We start from the raw sequence: 14,648 nt of genomic DNA, 5'->3' as shown, positions 1-14,648 counted from the left end.
GCTTAGCCAGAATTTGCTTTGCGGGAGGGAGGAAGCGATGTCAAATCTCTTCGTTCAGGGTGCGGCGGCATAGGCCCCATGGCTCCTACCCTATCATTTTGGGTACGCCTCTGTGTGCTCGAATGTTGACTCTGGCACCTATTCTCATTATTCTGAGTCACTGAATGCGCAGAGAGGGGCGGTGTTGTTATGAATTCATTATTTCCACCGACCCGGGCTCCATATCCCATAATCCAAAAGCGGCAGACCAACTAACAACAGCGAGTGGCATGTCTGGGAACCATTCATGCTGAGGACGAAAAAACTTGGCATTTTTTACCAACGAGCGCACGATATCCCGTTTTCCTTACGCATTGTCTCATTCTAAATTCAGTTTTACCCTGCGAGTAAAGTCAAGAGAATCAAGAGAGTCAAAGTCTGTCAAAGAGAAGAGTAAGTAAGAGTAAAGTAGAATAGAAAAGGTAATGATTAAAGCTGACGAAATGTTGAGCCGTTTCTAGATGATCATATATACAGGTCGCAAATGTTTTTTTTTGTAAGCTTTAATACGCGAACAACAAAATGGTCCGTTTTTTGCGTAAACCAAACGGCAAACATTCCTTTGATCCTTGGACAAAAAGACAGGTTTCCACGACCTTCATATTTGTGTCACAGGCCGACAAACCTTAGGATGCCCTTATTGCCTCTCCCCCCAGTGAGTATCTAAATCACGGCATCCCGCGTTAGCAACCAGGATCCGCATTTTGTGACAGGCTGCCATGGAGCGAGCTGGTCTGGTTCGCTGTGAGTTGTTTCCAGGTTTGTCGGTCCAAAGACGATGTCCAAGGCATGACACACCCACCAGCGCATGATTACCTGAGCCACACGGCGGTACCGTGTAGGAGAATTCGATTCCAAATCGCACCATACCGAGGACCAGGCCCAGCATGATGCCCCAAAAGGCGCCCTGCCAGATAAAGACACAACAGTCGGATACACGGCCAACAGTCTGACGCAGTGTTGGGAAGAGAGGCCTATTGCTATATAGATACAGCTATTACCATAAAGGTACGTCTACTAAACCTCGCCTTTGATTCGCCGTTTTTCAGAACGCAAACTGATAGGAGGTAGGGGGGGGGGGGTCCATGCGGCCCCTAGCGTTTCCAAACTTATGACGATAGAGCTTAGCAGAAGCAACTCACCAAGCCTTTTGATGCGCTCATTAACAAACATCTTAAAGGCACTGCAAAGTCTGTGCAGTGCAAAAAGGATCTCAGCGGAATTGTTACAACACAATCTAAATTTTTCTTAACACAGCCACTTGCAATGTGGTGCCAAAGTTGAATGCAGTTAAGATATGAACAAAGCTTGTTATACTATTATCTTGTCTCAGCATACGACCACATAGAAAAACATTACGTATTAGTGAGCTTGCAGTGCAGCATGACAGTCTATATCATTACATAACTGCGGGGCCTACAGGTACTTCATTTACGAACGAACTATACAAACCTGTTCGAACAAACTATACAAACGAACCACGAACTTACGAGAACGAACGAACAACGAAACGAGCGTGAGTATGCAGCATATACTTTTGGGGACCAAGTATGGATAGGCGCAGACACGAAGAGAGACTGCATCCCCATGGAAGGTGCTATGCAACCCTTTGGATGGTTCATGTCCTTCCCTACCCCTCCCTCACTGCTGTGTGCTCTTTGTTCGCATTATTTTCAGAACACCAATGTGCGCTGACAACATAAAGAAACAAAAAGTACATGTCTGGGGACATATAACCTTCGTCCCCTCTCTCATGAGGCAGCATTTAGGGACACAGAAGCCGTTTAGAGGCATTACATAGAGCATTATTAAATAGGACTATCCACAAAACCAAATGGTACTAAAATACCACCTAATGAAAAACCCAAACATATCTGCCGCCAATTACGGATTTTTCAGCGTCAACCCTCGTGAGTCCATCGCTTTAATATGTTGTGGATGTCATTCGTCAAATTGGCTGTGAGCTGCCAGGGAATGGTCTTAAAAATGTCTAACTCGGTTCAAGACCCCATTCAAATGTAGGGATGATGAAAGAAAAGTTGAAAGTTGAAAGAAAGTTGATGCAGCTTGCTTCTTCCACTCTTGAACACGAATAGCTAATCGAATTTTTTGCGCACCAGAATCGACATACATTCAGTGCTGATATCACTGAGAGAAGGAGTCCCACCAAAGATCTTCGGCATACAACAATGAGTGATACACTGACATCAGCGCTCAGAGCACCCCTCGCCGCACCAGCGATACACCGACGTCAGCGCTCAGAGCACCCCTCGCCACACCAAGCGATACATTGACGTCAGCGCTCAGAGCACCCCTCGCCGCAACCAACGATACACTGACGTCAGCGCTCAGAGCACCCCTCGCCGCACCAGCGATACACTGACGTCAGCGCTCAGAGCACCCCTCGCCACACCAGCGATACACTGACGTCAGCGCTCAGAGCACCCCTCGCCGCACCAGCGATACATTGACGTCAGCGCTCAGAGCACCCCTCGCCGCACCAACGATACACTGACGTCAGCGCTCAGAGCACCCCTCGCCGCACCAACGATACACTGACGTCAGCGCTCAGAGCACCCCTCGCCACACCAGCGATACACTGACGTCAGCGCTCAGAGCACCCCTCGCCGCACCAGCGATACACTGACGTCAGCGCTCAGAGCACCCCTCGCCACACCAGCGATACACTGACGTCAGCGCTCAGAGCACCCCTCGCCGCACCAGCGTTGACGTGTGTGATCACCGCCCACGCTCACCTGCTCGTTGGCGCGTGGCCAGAACACAGCGAGGACGTAGATGGCGCAGATGGGCGGGGCCAGGTAGGAGGTGATGCTCTGGATGTAGACGAACAGCTGGCTGGAAGCCGATGAGTTGATGATCGGGATCCACACGATCGACACGCCCACCATGAAGAGCACGAACACCCTGCAGGGGAGGGGAGCGAAGCGGCCGGGGTCAGCACGGCGACGAGTACCCTGGGTGCCTTTGCGCTCTGAGATGTGACGCGATGCACCCGGACCAGCTCTAGATCCCCCTCATTGCGTGTATTCCAGCAGTCCATTAGGGGGAACACCCACGCACGCCCCCCCCCCCCCCCCCAGCGGCGGTTCTGCCGCGCCAGCTCAGCTTGCCTTGATCTGATGCTCCGCGCCGCCGTAATCCCCTCCCAAATGTTCGAATTATGTGGGCCGCCATGACGTCATCGTCAAGGTTTGACGCCCTGCGCCGCCAGGCAATGCCCACTACCTGGAGGTTCCTGCGTGATTGCGACTCCGCGGCTTCACTGGTTCAAAGCCAAACTTCCCACAAGCGCCGCGAGATCCGCAATATTATGCCCCGCCGGATGAGAGCCATTTTTACCTGCTCGTCAGGCGAAGGGGTAGCCCCCCCCCCCCCATTTTGTCCGTGACTGAGCTGGAGTGACTTATAAAAGGGAATGGTGGAGATTACTGTGTCTAAGAAGTCCAACGTACTACGATTTCACGATTTAGCCAACCAGGAATATTTCAGCTGAGGCTAGTCTTCATGATTGGGACTAACAAGGGAAAATCGTCGCAATATGGAACTAAGAATAACAAGTTTCGGGTCAAAAAGACTCAAAAGCAAACGTGAACACACCTTTGTCAACGTATATGCCATTTTGTTACAAGGACTGGTTAATTACAAGGCTTTGCTTCTAGACCCCGAAAGCTCCTCTATGTACCTGCCTTGGTGACTCGCAATACACTTCGCACTTGTTTAGAAATCCCCATTTGCAGCCCTGGAACCACCTGTAGCACGCTACGTAGGCTTGATTGCAATAACCATATCCGCATTGTATTCACCAAAAGTATCATTTTGTCTAGTAAGGGCAAGACGGTGCGTACAATCCAGAGAAGATAGCGTCTGGGCAAGATTGACAAATTTCAGTTGAAGTTGCTCCCGATACGGCGTTCTGGAACCCTGTCTGCGAACCCCACGCGCTTGAAATTCTGACACAAGGAAAAATGCATCCGAAAGTTGGAAAATTCCGGACTGTTTGAGACTAGCCATCCGAAGACCCCATGAGAGGGGGGGGGGGCTGAAATTTACCTCTGCCCTGAAAGGGAATGAATAAAAGGGCGGCATTCATGGAGTGACGTGTCCAGGACGCATGTTGGGAAGATTACGTGAAGAGGTGTTTACGGAGGGAAAGGGACAGAAACTGTGTACAAACTTTTTCAACGACTCTTCCAAGAAGACGGGATAGAGATGGGCCAAAATTTGTTCAGGCCCGAAAGGCCTCCAGAGCAGCGGATGGGTGTGATACAGACTGTTTTGCAAGACGCGGGAAATAAAAAGTGGACGGGCTGGCTCAGATTACGAAACTGAAGCGACTGCGTACATAGGTGCGCTGACACCTCCAGCCGGACAGCTCAAACTACAGACGCAATCGCACCTGCACACATGCCTTCCCCTCCCTTCAAGCACGTGTGACCACCTGAAATGACGCGCCAGAGTCATGTCATTAAGTCCCGACAAGGCTGCCGCCTTCAGGACACGCTTCCGTCTTGTCGGGGACGCGTGCAGGTCTGCGTGACAGTCCAGCCTGCGCTTGCCAGCCATAACTGCATTGGAAGTCCCCGACTTCGCCTCGCTCACCGCCCTGGATCTATTCACTTTTTGCTATGATCGTTGCGTAACCGCTTTCGTTGTTCTTTTTCAGCTTCCCGCTACAATGCTGACAAGCTGCCTGAAGGGCGGCAGGGTGCGCACTGACCTGCCGGCGATGACCTGCTCCAGCTCTGATGCGCCGCCCCTGATCCGGGTATATACGTCGATGGTGAAGAGAGTGGAGGCCGAGTTGAAGATGGAGGTGAGGGAGGACATCAGTGCGGCCAGCATCACCGCTAGCATCAGACCTGAGACGCCTGAAGGATTGCATTGCAAGGTCAGCTTAACCATATTGCTGTCAGCGTTAGAACCGACCGAAACGTCACTGTCAACTGCGTCAATTGGAGAGTCGGGCGCTGGGACCGACATTTCAGGAAGTCTGGTGCGTCTGACAGGTCAAGCAAGCTCAAATGCGCAACATGTATACAGGCCTCGTATACTTGGAGGATACACAGATGGAAAGAGCCGGCTGTGCTCCACACATTAGTCCGCAGCTACTGTGTACGGTAAACGAGACTGCAATACAGACTGCCATTAGTTGCTGTGTACGGTAAGTGAGACTGCAATACAGACTGCCACTAGTTTGCAGACGGTCGACCTGGCCGGTCGGCAGGATATTGAAGATTTGTCCTAAGCAGCTCTGTCTGGTGAAATCCCCCCACGTGCAGCAGCTGGGCGGTGGAATGGACCAGCTGGGTCACCACTGACTGCGCGGCTGCGGTCAGTGTTCTCCAAACCAAACTTAGCCCAGCAGCCCCGCAACTGAAGGTCTCAAATGCATGCCGGCTGCCTGCTGGGAAGGGCTTCTTTCGCAGGCAGGGAGCCTATTACGTATGCCTGAGACCTTGGCAGTTGCTTAGATCCGTTGGACCTGGACCACGTCATTGGTAGCCTTCCCGCCATATGACGTTGTGAGGATTCGCGTAGTTTCCAATGCAAAGCTTTGGGAAAGAAACCCGTGCAGTGATCCCACACTTGAAATTGTCAACAACTGAAAAACATAGCATCGTTATATATTGTCTACGCATTGAGTACTTTGTAAGCTTTCCTTTTGTTCATCCGTATTCCCGCAGTGGAACGTGTAGGTGCGTATTTGGGACAGCGGCCATCGGTTACAACGGCCAGCTGCGTATAAATAGCAGATGCACCCCGACATGAACACTCCTTTGCGTGAAGGCTTGTACAAACATTTTACAAGTATTTCCCGTTTAGTCTCGGCTGACTGCACAATCACAAGCGCACTTAAATGAATGTGCGTTTCTTCATTGGGCGTTCCCACGTTGCTCCGCGCGGCCGCCTCGCTGCACGAACCGGTGCCATATCCGGCCTCCCCTTTACCGGGCGGCAGCCGGTACCGTGTCCGGAAGCTCCCCCCGCCCCCCCCCCCCCCCGCCGCCCATCTCTCACCGGGCGGCCGCCGCTGCCGTTTCTGGTCGCCCCCCCCCCCCCTCCCATCTCACTGGACGGCCGCCGGTACCGTGTCCGGCCGCCCCCCCCCCCCCCTCACCGGGCGGCAGCAGGTTAAGAACCAGCTCGATGTAAGCCAGGTTGGAGCACCCGGACTCGGAGCCGCAGATGCTACGGCACGCCTCCGGGTCCGAGCAGGCCACCGTGTCCGTGTACAGCACGCGCGCCGCCATGCCAGGGAGCACGAGCAGGTAGAGCGGCAGGAACTTGAGCGCGCCGGCCAGCAGCACGCCACCCTTGGCGTGGGTCAGGTTCTTGGCGGCCAGGGTGCGCTGCACGATCACCTGGATAGGAGGGTCGAGGACACGTACAGCGACCACGGCTGTCGGAGATCAACACTTCATGTTCAGCACGACATTGTGCCATGCTTAAGATCCTGGTACCAAGTAGAGCTGACATTATATTACGCGTAGCAATCTTTCTTGAGAGTTAAGCGAAAAAAAAGTTATATAGGTTGTCACATATTACACGCCGCATTTTGTCTATTCATTACTTTTGAAGATGCATCTCGTGCAAGCACGCGTATCACCGGCAGGACTTTCAACCGTCTAAACGTTTGGCGAAGGACGCTCTGTTTGCAGTCTTCTCTGAGGCTTCTCTGCCCCGCCCTTAGACAGCGCCGGCGCGGGTCAGTCACGTGGTGCAGTGGGGCTGACCTGATCTGAACACCAGTACCAGACGGCCGATATCGTGAGGCCGAACGTCATGCCTGTCCAGGGCAGGTCCGAGTCTCCCGGAGCAGCCGATCTGCGCACAGAACAACAACGATTGAAATGAAAGACTACACAAACATGATGTATGAAATCGTGAAATGGATTTGTCGCTGTCACTCGTAAGTTTCAGGATTTGAATGCATTGCTATTGTTCAAAAATAATATAAATGTTTACAAATCTCTACATTACGATTGATTTGTGGGGAATCAACATGCAAACCTAAGCCTAACTTACATATCCAACTTATCAAACAAACTTGTATTTATACCTGATATGACCTTAACCTTAAATTCAGGCGCAAAACAATCAACGTGGAATGTTGTTCGGAAACTCGAGAATGTCGTTTGTTGTCTAAGTGTACTTGAAGCCCTACAGTGCATGATGGGGACTATTAGCCCCCTCTGTCAATTGAAATCTGTGGGCTAGCTCAGACTGTGCAACAGTTAAACTGAACGAGTGTGTGTCATCTCCCTTATGTTTAAAAGCAGCGGATAAATTGTAGAAAAAAAAGGAATAAAAGCGCTGCCCTCAACCTCTCGTGCAGTGCCATACACTACGTACATGCTTCACATAACACGTCGACCTTTGTGCAGTTGGCACGGAAGCTGACTTATAGTCTCCCGCTTCCCTTTCGAATGACATTTCTTCAAACTGCAAGGCAGCAGTCTGAGTCAGCTGCCTCGTGCCTGCCCGGCGATCCACGTCAGGTTCCAGCCAGATTGGCCGCTGAGCCTTGATACGCTAATACCTGAACAGATGCATGGCGTCCTCCCGTGGCGCGGCGCACGACCTGTTGTTGCTGTCGTACACGGTGACGTTCGGACTCGGTTCCTTCAGGAAGTATTGCTCGATCAGCGGACCGTACCCACCAACCGCCACAAACGCTGTGGAAGAGCGGAAAACAGTTACATCGTGCATGTGACATGGCTTCTGCTTTACCACCTCTCGCGGAAAACCAACCATGTCCAGTACATCTCTCGTGGCGCAAACACATGCATGCATGCTATGAGCGAACACGGGCTACATTTAACAGAACACGCGGTGACCGTGTGACCGGGACTGTGATGACCTATGTCTCACAGAGCACGCAGAGGATGAGTGAGCCGGCGATCATCAGCACGGTCTGCACGAAGTCGGTCCAGATGACGGCCGTCAGGCCGCCGAAGATGGTGAACACGGCGGCGATCACCAGCAGCACGATGATGGCCAGGTACAGGCCGAGGTCGCCCTGCCACTGCATCGCCCGCTGGATGAACAGCGCCCCGGCGTACAGGTCCGCCTGAGGTGGGCCAGGAGGGCGTCACAGCTCGGACCTCACCAAGTGGAGGACGCTCCGGTGTCTTAACGTACACGTCCGCCTGTTGGCTGCTGCTCCCGGTCCAGGGCAGGCACGCCCATGAGCTTCTGTCATGATTTATGTTCAGAATAATTTCTCATGCCGAATTTACTCCAGCCCATCTACCAAAAAAAACCGACTGTCATCTAATCCACGCGCAATGCACAATGCACAGCATTCACACAGCGCAGCAACAGATGCCTATGTGCAAGGATGTATGGCAAACAGAGGGATACTAGGATAGAGCCGCGTCCGGAGTTTCGGTTTTTCTGCGGTCAGTTGATACTCACTGATACTTTTGTGAAGATGTAGAGGAGAATGGCGAGCACAGACAGGTACACCCGTATCCGCTGGCCGCCAAAGCGCAGCCGCAGGTACTCGGGCATGGTGTACACGCCCGCGGAGGTGTACACAGGCACGAACACCCAGCCGAGAATGATGAGCACGAACACGGCCTGCGGTGCACACAGGCCTCTCTTCGGGTTACTCTGGGCACGGCGGCCGGCCTCAGCTAACACAATATGCCGACCTGTCGACCAGCCAAGGTGGACGTCCCCAGTGCCGTGAGACACGGTCCCGGCTGGGCATGGTCAGCTGAGCAGCAGTCGGCGTTAGGGCCGACCAGTGTGAGCGACATCCCGTGATGGCCGTGAGGGAGGTCAGTACGGTCACGGCTGGGCATGGTCAGTTGAGAAGCGGTCGGCGTTAGGGCCGACCAGTGTGAGCCACATCCCGTGATGGCCGTCAGTGAGATGGTTGGTCACAGGAAACAGCACTCCGCAGTCCACGGCGAGGAATGGCTAACGGAACGGTCCGCCAACGTAAGGAGCCGTGCGCATCGATACTGTGAAGGCGACTATAAGTCAACGCAGCTCATGACAGGCAGCGTTGGCCTCAGGGAGTGGCGGGGCGGGGATACCTCACCAGACCGCTAGGAGGAGAGACACTAGCTAGACGCATTCGGCTGCGTGACGACCAAAGTGTGGGTCGGTCGCTGTGACGGACCGTCAGTGCGAGGAACGGAAATCGTGGTGGAGGGCCAGTTGTGTGAAGTTCAGGGTGATCAATGACGTGAATCCCAATGACGTGAATGCCAGTCACGTGGCCGCTACAGTAAGGGACACTAATGCGGTCCCGTGTGCGGGACGACCGCTGGTGAGGACTGACGGTGCCGGGGAGGTCAGCGACTTGGGTCGCGTCGACATTCAGTGTGAGGGGCCGGCAGTTGAGCAGGCGTCCGCCGTGAGAGATGGCAATGCTCCTCACGTTCAGTTCGAAGCCGGCCACGGCGATGCCGGACGCGGCGCCGGTGCCGGCCAGTCCGATGAAGTGGCCGCTACCGATGTTGCTGGCGAACAGGGAGGCACCCACCTGCGCATCGTCAGGCATGGATCAATATTAGATGTCAGACATAGTCAAACTGGCCTATTACACATCGGGGGCTGTTAGACACAGGGCAAACGTTGCAGAGCGGTTTTCACGATTCGCCGATGACATGACAGCTCTGAGGCTGCACGCATGAAGTGCCATCTGGAGTGGAGACCATGAATTATTATTGTTGCGCACATGATTCGCGGGCAGTCAGAATCGCATGGCACGTGCAATAACTAAAGGAACTCTCTTAAAATTTGGGCATTCTGTGAGGAAAACGATCTGAAGCCAGTCAGGTAGATATGCATGGTTTTATCATCAACTGGCGTGCAAAATAATTGATGTACTAAGACTCCACCACGACTGTTTGCTCGAGTTACAAACACTTGTATATCGTGTCATATGCCATATATCGATGGGCGTTAACCGATCTATATTGCATTGCACAGCGAGAGTTGACGTGTTGTTGACAGATAAACACCCACCGGGAGCCAGTGCATGCTTCTGGACGCCAGGAAGTAACCGCTGAGGTTGTCCTTCTTGCCGCGCCTTGAGCTCTGCGAAACGTTTCATTGTGACGTCGTTGCACATGCAGAGCGTCCACTGGGCTGTTGGTAACCATCGCATTACACCTCGCCTCAATACAGTTATCCGAGCCGAACCACAGCATGCACCTTGCACTAGGCGTAGTGCAGAATCACTGCATTAGCGTGCCTAATTCCTACGAGACTCATGGTGCCGGTGATAAGTTTTTTGAGCTCGTGGAATATGGGATTGATTGTGGTTGATTGTGCATTCACTTTTGGCCCATGGACGAGCTGAAATGTATGCATCAGCACCGGCTGCTCAGTTTGATTCCATGCGTGTCCTCGTCTCTGCCCATTTATGGATTGTAATGCAGCCACCAGCTTCGGCGCCTTTGCGAGACAAGCCTAGACCACACGCTTCCTGCCACGCTACGCTTCCCTTCCCCACTGTCGCGCATCTGCGGCTATCCCGCCTTCGCGGGTCCGGTGAATCAGGGCGCTATTCCAGTGGCATAAGGCGAGACCGTGCTCTCGGGACATCCCAGCGGACCGAAGGATTTGTTTAAAGGCGGATCACGTCCGTGTCCCACTGCCGTGGGCGCTGGTCGGTGCAGCGTAAATCCCGTGACAGGACGAACACTCTCCAGTGCTGCCATCTCCTGGGTGGGAGTTGGTCGAAGAAAAATCTGACATGTGTCAGATCTGAACCAAATACTTTCCACTAACTATTGAATCCCGAGTCGGACAACCTCTAACCGAAGGCGCCACTGGGGTGGTGTAGCCGGTACAGCACGTGGTTTCCGTCGACGACCAAAGCGGAACAGCGTGTTGGAAACCAGGCTTGTGGTGTTTCCCTTTTCCGTGGCGATTGCTGTGAACAAAGCTACGAACGGAAAGTCTACTCGAAGGGGGTGCTCCACATTTGTATGGGGATTTGAACTGAAATAGTCCTCCTGGAGATCAGCCGGTGCAGTTCACTGCCCTGCCCTTCTTAAAACCTAAAACCTCTGGTTTCTGAACTACACGCCCGCAAAGATGTGCAAAATAGCTCGTGCATACGCGTTCAAAGCTAGTCAGGCATCCATGATGTCAAAATAACGCCATTCAAACCCTGTCATTCCACTGGCAATGCGAACTTCAATGTCAACAAAATGGCATAGTGGATTCGTTCGTACCTGACGATTGTGAGCACGATTCCCAGATATAACGTTTGTTAATTGGCTCTCAATCAATGTTATAAGGTATGCAAGAGTCCAACATTAATTCCGTTTTGCGTTGCAGAATACGAGAAGTTGTACATTCATACTGGTTACTAGGTAAGACTTGTAATCGAATACCTAAATACCTATCCCAACTTTTTGTACTTTCTAGATGCATTTCACATGCCTCGCTTTTTCACCGTAGGTGTTGTGTAATGTTTGCAGCGCATTAAGATGTCAAGATGTCTTTGCAAAATGCTACAAAATGTTGAAGCACTCTTTTTATACAAAAAGATACGTAGACCTGGCGCTATTATCCGCGAAATCAGCGAAGCGTAATGCTATGGCTTTGTTTATCCCTTATGGCGTCAACCACAGTGGTCCTTTTCGAGGCGCGCTTTGGCTTTGGGGATGGGATCACAAGGTCCACAGTGGCGCACTGGTTAAAACTTTGACCAGTGCACTTTTCGGTAACGTGCCCTTGCCGCTCGCTGGGAAAACACAACCGTTCTTATAATTAATTATCACGATGTCAACGAGAAAAACTGTAGTTATGCTGCAAAGCTTTCTCAGAGGAATTCGAAGTGCAAAAATCATTAAAATTAATATCCTTTTTAGGCCTTTGCGGTCCCGCACTGGACTTGCCCATTGCCACTATAAAACGTAACTGGTCCTGAGGTTTCACTAGAGTATGTTTTTGAAACATGCCCATAGTTGGTGTAGCCCCCTCTAAAGGGAGTATGTCACTTTGTTGAACTTTTCATTTATTACTAAATCAGACGCGTCCAATTTGATAGGGAGTACCAGTTTCTTTTTTTAATTCTGAATAGGTTAGAATTTCGATTTCAAGTAGCCGCTCCTGCGGGAGAAATTTAATTGGGCACACTATCAATCATTCTAAAAGTAATATATTTGATTTCCTTCATTTTTTTTCCAAAAAAGCCACCGCAGTGGCTCTTCTCAAAGTGCACCTTGGCTTTCGGAAACGGAGATCACATGGTCTACATTGATGCACTGGTTCAAACTTCAACTAATGCGCTTCTCGTTAACTGGTCCTTGCTGCACGCTATGCCAACCACAAACGTTCAGTTGTACTGACGTCATTCATACCAGTACAGGTGCCATTTTTAAGCCATAGGCGCGTAATGTGCGGGTTAGAATAGCTCAGAAAGGTACCTCTCACCCGTAGCAGCCAACAACGGCCCTCAGCAGATTATGTCGCCCTGGCGGCAGCGGCTGTCGTGACGCCTGCGATTGTCGGGTACTTGGAACGCACTCTGGGGCTACCAAGGGAGGAAAAGGTGCGGTGCTGCCACTAAGTGTTGGCAACGTAATTTGGGCTAACAAATCATTAAAATGTATTTATTTGTGATATCTTGATCATACTGTATTGGCATAACCTAGTGCTTTTATAAAACTTAAGAAGTCTTGAGGTTTTGCTAGAAGATTATTTGGAATATGTCCCAAAGGTAGGACACTCCCTTGAATAAGATTCCGCTCAAGCCCGTGAGCGGGAGGCGGTAACTGTTCCTCCCATCGCCCGCTCGGCGGGGATAGATCAGCGCGATGAGAGATCGGCTTGGTCACGGACGGTGTCGACAGTGACCGGCGCTATATCAGCGCACCGGCAGGTGAGAGATCGGCTTGGTCACGGACGGTGTCGACGGTGACCGGTGCTATATCAGCGCACCGGCAGGTGAGAGATCGGCTTCGTCACGGACGGTGTCGACGGTGACCGGTGCTATATCAGCGCGCCGGCAGGTGAGAGATCGGCTTCGTCACGGACGGTGTCGACAGTGACCGCCGCGATATCAGCGCACCGTCGGGGACTCCCCGCCTCCGCGGCCGGCCCGCTGCGAGTGACTCATAGCCCACGGCTGGTGGGCTATGAGTCACGGATGTAACTCATGACACACCAGCCGGACGCGCTCGGCGGAGACGTCCCGTGCCGCCGCCGGCGCAAGGGATGGGGCTCAAAAATAGAGGTTTTGAGAATTTTGGGTTCCGGCGGTTGTGATTCACTGCGCGCGGTTACATTACCAGCAGTTTGACGTACTTACAGCTTGACGAACAGCAGTTTGACGCACGCGTCTATCTTGCCATTGGACACCATCACACTCGCTGGGCTCGGATTCCGCGTGGGTGAGCATCAGTAAACGTCGTCACGATGGCCAAAGACACCCAGTAGGGGCAACTGGGCTTTGCTTTAACGCCACGGCCGGGGGTGAAAAATGCTTCTGATTTACCGGACATGATCACCGACAAAACCGCATACCTTTCCGAGCGGATTGGTGGCAAAATTGCAAAAATCGAAACAGAATTGCAACAGACTAAACTGTACTGGTGCAGGACACACATAGAATGAGCGTGGCCAGTAAGTATAAATTCAGGAGTTGTGCGCAGTAGTAGAAGCCAATGGCTGCATAGCTGCATATTATATGTGGCATACCATATTTCACATCGACAGATATCACGTAAACACATGCAGATATAACCGTTTTCTTACATTGACCTTTTCGGTTGCCTTCAAAAGGCCTCATTAAAAATCCTGCATGCGTTGAAGCAAATATTTTCTGCAGACATAAAAGTATTTGCTATTGTCGGTGCAACAACAAAAAAGGGTTAAAACTGGCCGGCATGTAGGTCAGTATATTAATATCAGAGACATCATCGCGACCGATTGAGCAAGCAAACAAAAGCATATCTTCGGTTATATACCACAATATTTCCATCCGCTGACGGAAGTCACGCATCGTTGGACAATGCTGGGAATGCTCGGGTTCGAGCCTCACAGATCCCTCACAGTGTCACAGCTCAGTGTGACAAATTATAGGGCACAGCCGAACGGAAAGCCTTCAATTGTGGATGCTACCCACGGTCCTGGTGGCCCTGTGGCCATGACCGAACCCAGGTCACAAGGTTACACGGTGGTGAGCGCTCGCTGCCGAACGACCGCCCACGCCGCCACCGCCGCCACCGCCGCCAGCCCGACGATGGCACCCACCGCCGCCAGCACCACCCACGGGCGCACCCCGCCCTCCTCGCCTAGTCCATCGCAGCCCGGCTCGTCGCACAGCGCCGCGAAAAAGTCCTGCTCGCTGAGCGTGGTCGTAGCCACCGTCGTTGTGGTGGGTCTCATCGCCTCCTCCGGCGGCGCGTTGGTGACGCCGTTGCCGGTATTGCCCAGACTGTTGCTGAAATCGTCGTCAGACTGGTCGAGAACGAACGTCGTCGTCAGCCCCGTCCTGTCGGCGGAGGCGTCGAGTCCGCCGCTGTTGCTCGGCGCGCGCTGAGGCCCCGACGATCCGGGCCGCGGCGCGTCGATGACCGGGTCACGCGGCGGCGCGGCCGGTAGCGTGGCCA

General features: G+C 52.5%; 1 protein-coding gene across 1 annotated transcript; it reads right to left on the bottom strand.

The window, feature by feature from the left end:
- Positions 1–855: 855 nt before the first annotated feature.
- Positions 856–10,111, bottom strand: LOC119097054 (sodium/glucose cotransporter 4-like; the record flags this gene model as incomplete). The annotated part of the gene is made up of 10 exons (XM_037220088.1): positions 10,045–10,111; positions 9,455–9,559; positions 8,479–8,643; positions 7,933–8,131; positions 7,601–7,736; positions 6,795–6,885; positions 6,179–6,422; positions 4,778–4,928; positions 2,796–2,964; positions 856–946 (listed from the first exon to the last, which is right to left on the bottom strand). Coding segments are annotated over exons 1-10 (1,366 nt in total), but the record flags the coding sequence as incomplete, so codon positions are not given.
- Positions 10,112–14,648: the final 4,537 nt, after the last annotated feature.

The sequence above is a fragment of the Pollicipes pollicipes genome, unplaced genomic scaffold, assembly GCF_011947565.3.
Source record: "Pollicipes pollicipes isolate AB1234 unplaced genomic scaffold, Ppol_2.1 Scaffold_2338;HRSCAF=2743_pilon_pilon_pilon, whole genome shotgun sequence".
In the NCBI taxonomy this organism is placed as follows: Eukaryota; Metazoa; Arthropoda; class Thecostraca; order Pollicipedomorpha; family Pollicipedidae; genus Pollicipes; species Pollicipes pollicipes.
This window is presented reverse-complemented; position numbering and strand designations above follow the sequence as displayed.